General features: G+C 44.1%; 1 protein-coding gene across 5 annotated transcripts in view; it reads right to left on the bottom strand.

The window, feature by feature from the left end:
- Nucleotides 1-302: 302 nt before the first annotated feature.
- Nucleotides 303-6,000, bottom strand: part of SIDT2 (SID1 transmembrane family member 2) — a 61,307-nt gene continuing 55,609 nt past the window's right edge. For all 5 annotated transcript variants that reach the window (XM_066606999.1, XM_066607001.1, XM_066607003.1 and 2 more), the window contains 4 exons: nt 4,191-4,296; nt 3,992-4,102; nt 1,915-2,028; nt 303-1,747 (listed from right to left, as the gene is read on the bottom strand). In XM_066606999.1, coding sequence (XP_066463096.1) covers nt 1,685-1,747; nt 1,915-2,028; nt 3,992-4,102; nt 4,191-4,296 — 394 coding nt within the window. In that variant the 3' untranslated portion in view covers nt 303-1,684. The remainder of the gene's footprint in view (nt 1,748-1,914; nt 2,029-3,991; nt 4,103-4,190; nt 4,297-6,000) is intronic.

Genomic DNA, 6,000 nt, shown 5'->3' with positions numbered 1-6,000 from the left:
TGTCTAACTTCTAGTAGTTTGCTATAGGATACAGACAGCGCCGTACATTGTAGTGGTCTGGGGTGGTACTGCAAGCTGAGCCCCATTCACTCCAATAACCCCAGCCACTGTACAATGTATAGAGCAGTCTGCTTCCTTCGGCAAAATAGCTAGAAGTGGGACAACCAATCACCAGAGAGGAAGCACTCCCTCCACCAGGTTTTATAGGAAACTTTATGAATAAAACAATGTAAAAAATAAACAAAATTCGCTTGAGGGATGTTCTTCTCCCCTTAGTGGGTGTCTTCTAGTAAAGTAAACGGTTACAATTAAAAAAGGCATTTATTTTAAATAATGGACAGTGTTTAACAACAAGTCACAACTGTAAATCATCCCGCAGGGTTTTAAGGTAATACATTTGTAGAATCACTTGAGACTTAAGTGTGATGATCTTTGTCTTCATAAATCCGAAATAGTGCATGGTCCAAAAGTCTCATGATAAAATACCTGGTGCCGGCGATCACACAAGATATATGAAGGAAGCATATTTCTGCAATATTCTTAATGGGGCAGAAAGTTATAAAATGTATGTTTAATTATTAGCGCTACAGTATTTGTGTAAAGTCCATTTAAAGGGGTTGTTCAGGGATTAGAGAAAAAAGATGGCATCTTTCCACGGACAGCGCCATTCATGTAACTGTCTGGTACTGCAGTTGATCCCCATCTACTTAAATACCAGACACAGCCAACAGACAATAGAGACGCTGTTCCTGGACCCCTTCTCCTAATCCTGGACATCCACTTTAAGAGCACAGCAGGTAAGTGGAGGTCTGTAGAAAAGTACCAACTTCGAGTAGGCACAGTACCTTTTACACGCAGCCTAAAATAAACCAACGCATGGCCTGGTCTTATCTGATCAAACTCCGTGCTAGAGGGTTTGCATTACAATTAAGATTTAGGACTTTACACCCATCTGCACTATATGTGGACATCCTCTACACCTCAAACCACATCCACAGGACGGTATCTGGAATATTATAACCTTATACTTTTGACTATGGGAGGTTCTCTTCTACATTGTAAAGTATGAGAAAACTTATGTGGACCTCTGCAAGGATATGCAGCGACAGATGCTGACCCTTCATCAAGGGAGCCAGCAGAACTTGTGAGATCTTAGTAGCGCACGCTACTCTCTAAAGGATCAGGTCGATTTTCTATTAAAGCCTTTGGGTACAATTCATCCTCAGAAGGTAAACATGGTGACAAGGACACAAACTGCTTCTGTAAATTTGGCAATGAGAAGAACTTGATCCGTGTGCCCCTGCCACGGTTATATAAGCGCGTAGTAATTTCTCCCTCTAGTCACAGATATCCAGCAAGAGTCCCAATCATTGAAGTTCATCTATACGATTTCAGCATAAAGCCATATAATGGCTGAGCGGCTGAATCCACAATAAGCTCAGTTTTGGCAACAAGAAATACAACACTGGCACGCTGTGGCCAATGTGAAATGTCCAATGTTAGACCAAAAAGGCGGCCTCCACGTCCTGGCATAAACTGGCGGCACATCCCCATAGCTGAGCTACCATCAAGTAGGGCTAACTGGACGGATTGGGTTCCTCCAGCTTTGCTTCATGTTACCCTGTGACAGCGCTGACGTGACAGCTCAGACCCATCATCGTTTACCAAGATCTATGAACACGTTTCAGAAGACATAAATCTTGTCTCTCTGTACATCATCCAGATCATCATCCAGACACAGCAGAACCTAAAGGAGGAAGAAAAATATCATCCGCTATTAGAAGAAATATACAAGCAATTCTGCAAGTCTTAGTGTCAAACAATGCTGAGGCATCCCTGCTCCATAGTTTATGGATGAACCCCAGCACCTTACAAGGTTACCCAATCATAAGATTCCAGGATAAGAACACTTACAAGAAATGAACCAAACATTGCGATGGAGGACAGGAAATGCCAAATATCGTGGTCATCGAAGAATCCAAGCAAGATACAATCTCGGTTGTGCTCTCGAGATTCGGCTGGAGTTTTCTGAATATAAAACAGATGTTAAAAATCAGAATGAGGGATTCCCCATATTACATACAGGAATGGTGACCATCATAAGTGATGTAAATCCTGATATGGTCCTGAAGATGGTAACAGTCTACCCAGTCATGTCCCAATCTACCATCCTTACTGAGTTCACAGGAACTGAGGTGACCTCTGCAGCCACTGAGAGTCTGCGACATCACGTTCCTGAACTCCTTGCATCATGGCGCTCAGGATGTAAGCGCCGATGCCAGAACAAGCGTTGATGCTCCAGCAGTCACCTGAGTTCCTGTGACATCAGCGATAACCACCAGCGGGACTACATGGGTATTGCAGCATTGGATCCCGGCAGACAAAGGGGCAAGTAGGTTTCAGTTTATTTAACCCATGCAGCTCGATTGAAGAGGGGTTGTCTAGTAACCAGACAATCTCTTTAAAAGCTTTTCGCATCTTACACCATTATAGTATAGCTTCAGAATAAGCCGACACTACACCTTTAAAAAGGGTCACTCTGGTAAATTATATTTTCACTTACGACCTAACTACTCCCCCAGTATATATATATATATATAAAAAGTCTGTTAATGTTATCTTGGTCAGTTTTCACTTTTATCTGAAACTTTCTGGAGTCAGGTGGGTCATGTCATTTCATTCTGCCTACCTGACAATTGCTTTTGCATTATTCCTGTGCGATACTACATGGGCTGTACCACACAAGCTATTCATGAGCTCATCCAGAGTGTGACACGCAATTGTGTGTCTGCCACCATTTCTCCCATAATGTCCAGGTCCTAAGCTATATAGTGTGCAAGTTAGATCAGCATAGAATTCCTACATTATAGGCTACAGAGTAAACATACAAAAATGCTATACAATGCCTAATATTAGAAATGGTTCCATGACAAAAGTGCAAGTCGACCCATCAGGGAGGAGGGTATAGAACAGCCATTTGTGTTGAGCACTGGGTGGAAGGGGCAACTGCATTTTTTCTCTCTGCTATAGGCCTCATGTCAACGGGCGGGTCAGATTCCGCACGCGGGAGCCGCTGCGGAATCCAACCCTGTGCCCGTTCGGCATCTGCACGTACCTCACATTCTTTTTTCTGTATTGTGGATGGACCGCACGGCTCGCCGTTGGACATGCGCAGGACAAACTCCTGCTTTTCCTGCGGCCCATCTGCAATGTCAACTGTGGACTGTCCGTGTGGGAACTGCAGGTGAATGGAGCACGCTGCATATTTCATCCGCAAGCAGAAACCACAATTTGTTTCCACTCGTGGGGATGAAGAATCATTTTTCCATAGCATACTATGGAGGGTTATTGCTGAGGAATCCAGAGGCGGACGTCAGCTCCAGATTCCGCAGCTAAAATCCGCCCGTAGACATGGGGCCTTAATCTGGCATTGTCTGCCTGGTACAGAAATAAATAACCCACTGTGCTGAATATTGGCTCACGACACCTCAATAAGGTGCAGGAGGAAGCCATGAATGAAAGGACACTGGCCTGAGAGGCTCATATCCAGGTACTCCAGCGGTGAAAGAACTACATAAGAGGATCCCTTCAGCATGTTTAAAGTGTAACAAAAAACTAAAAGAAACCATCCGGTTCTGAAAGAGGGCTGCACCACTTCTCTGACTACCTGATACACACTCCATTAGTATGCATAAGTAGTCTAACACACTACATCGTCTTTGATGGACCACGTGAGCAGCACTTATCAGTCAGAGCAGCATGTAGTGTCTTGCACACCATGTATTAGTATGCATCAAGTTGTCAGAAGCAGTTCAGCCATCTTTATTTGTCCAGGATCCGAGGGTTGCCTTAAAAAAAAAACTTCAGAAATCTCTGATTGATGAGGGTCCGGGTGTCTCAACACCCACCAATCATTGAAACGAAGGGGCAGAAGTACTCGGAGCGCGGTGACAGCTAAAGAGAATCTACACAAGATTTCTTCTAGTCTTACCTGCCAAGTACTGAGTCCTTGGAAGAAAAAGAACAGCGCAAACCCCCAGACCACAGATGTGCAGACGATATAAAGCAGCGGGATGGGAAGGATCCTTTCTCCACTGCGAAGCTAAATGTACAAATGGGAAACAAATCTAGTTTTGATAAAAAGGAAAAACCAGTTTCAAAAAAAGGAAGCAAAGTATTTTATTTCTCACCTTCATGATGATGTAAAAAGCAAAGTAAAGCAGCAAGTTACAGATTCCAATGGCGAGTAGATAAGAGGCAAAATCATTAGGTCGTACAATCAGGCCATATGCTGCCCTAAAAAGAAAAAAAAGCGGAATAAATGTATAACTGGCTATAAATAAACATGCTGGAGTACAAATATACAGTAATTTCCTATTTTTATAATGGCCAAGTGACAAATTTACTTTATAAACAATCTTTATTTGTATAGCGCCAACTTATTCTGCAGCGCTTTAGAGGCCCATAGGGAACACAAACTATACAAAAATTACAGAAATTACAAGAGTTACAAAAGTTACAGGTGGTATTCAATTATTTGGAAACCAATGGGGTGGGGGTGATACAGAAGGTACAGGGGCAGGAGGTGGAGCAAGGGGGAACACAGCAATGCAATGAGAAAATGAGATATACAGTTTTTAGAACACAAACGGGGAGGGGGTAGTGCAGGAGGTGCAGAACAGGAAGTGTACATGATGGGCAAAACTGTAAAAAAGCTACGGGGAGTGGCAGAGGGCATATTGTGGGGGACTAGATGAGGTTTGGTACGCTTCTTGGAAGTGGTGCGTTTTTAAGGCGAGTCTAAAGTTAGTGCATTCCAGACAGTTGGTGCTGCTATAGAGAAGTCCTGTAAGCGGGCATGTGAGGTTCGTATAAGAGGTGTTTAGTCTAAGTGTGTTACCAGAGCGGAGCCCATGGGCTGGGTGATGTATGGACAGTAGGGAAGCGATATACGTTGGCGCGGCTTTGTGGAGAGCGCAGTGTGGATGTGGTTAAGGAGTTTGAATTAAGTTCTGTAGTGGATGGGCAGCCAGTGCAGCAACTGTCAGAGTGCAGAGGCATCCGAGAAGCGGCTGGATAGGAAGAGGAGTCTAGCTGCCGTGTTTAGTATGGATTGGAGAGGAACGAGTCTGGTGCGGGGAAGGCCAATGAGCAGCAAGTTGCAGTAGTTGAGTCTGCAAAGGATGAGTGCGACAAGTGTTTAGAGTGTCCGTGGGGAGGAACGGACAGATTTTAGCAATATACCTGAGGTGCAGGTGGCATGTTCGGGCCAGAGATTGGATGTGGGGGGTAAAGGAGAGGTCAGAGTCCAGTGTGACCACAAGGCAGCAGGCATGCTGTCTGGGGGCTATGATGGTGCCATATACCGAGACGGAGGTATTGAGGGCGGAAAGACCAGGTCAGTTTTTGAGAGGTTAAGTTTGAGAAAAAGGGAGGACACGGTGGTGTTAGAGACCGCAGATAGACAGTCAGTGATGTTTTGGAGGAAAGGTGCAGAGAGGTCATGGGAAGAGGTGTATAACTGTGCGTCATCAGCGTAGAGATGGTACTGGAAACCAAATCTGCGGATGGTTTGTCCAATTAGGGCTGTGTAGATAGAGAAGAGAAGGGGGCCGAGGACTGAGCCCTGAGGGACCCCAACAGTGAGGGGGAGCGGAGAGGAGATTGAGTCAACGAAGGATACGCTGAAAGAGCAGTCAGAGAGGTAGGAGGGATTATTGAGGTTTGTGTGTCCAGGTATTCCCACTTTTGAAAAACCATAAAATTTATTTTTTGCGTGACTTATCTACTTGGGAGCGAGTTCTTTTTATTTAATGGTGCATTTTAATGTACCATATAATGTACTTGAAGACCTAAAAACATTCCAAGTGGGGCGAAATTAAAGAAAAACAAAAAGAATTGCACCATTTGTGGGGAGGACTTAATTTTACAGCATTCATGGTGCAGTAAAAAAAAAAAAAAAAAAAAATACAGCATGATCTCTATTCTGTGGGTCAGTAC

Source organism: Eleutherodactylus coqui, chromosome 6 (assembly GCF_035609145.1).
Source record: "Eleutherodactylus coqui strain aEleCoq1 chromosome 6, aEleCoq1.hap1, whole genome shotgun sequence".
Taxonomy (NCBI): domain Eukaryota; kingdom Metazoa; phylum Chordata; class Amphibia; order Anura; family Eleutherodactylidae; genus Eleutherodactylus; species Eleutherodactylus coqui.
The sequence above is the reverse complement of the archived record's forward strand: the minus strand, read 5'-3'. Positions and strand labels throughout refer to the sequence as shown.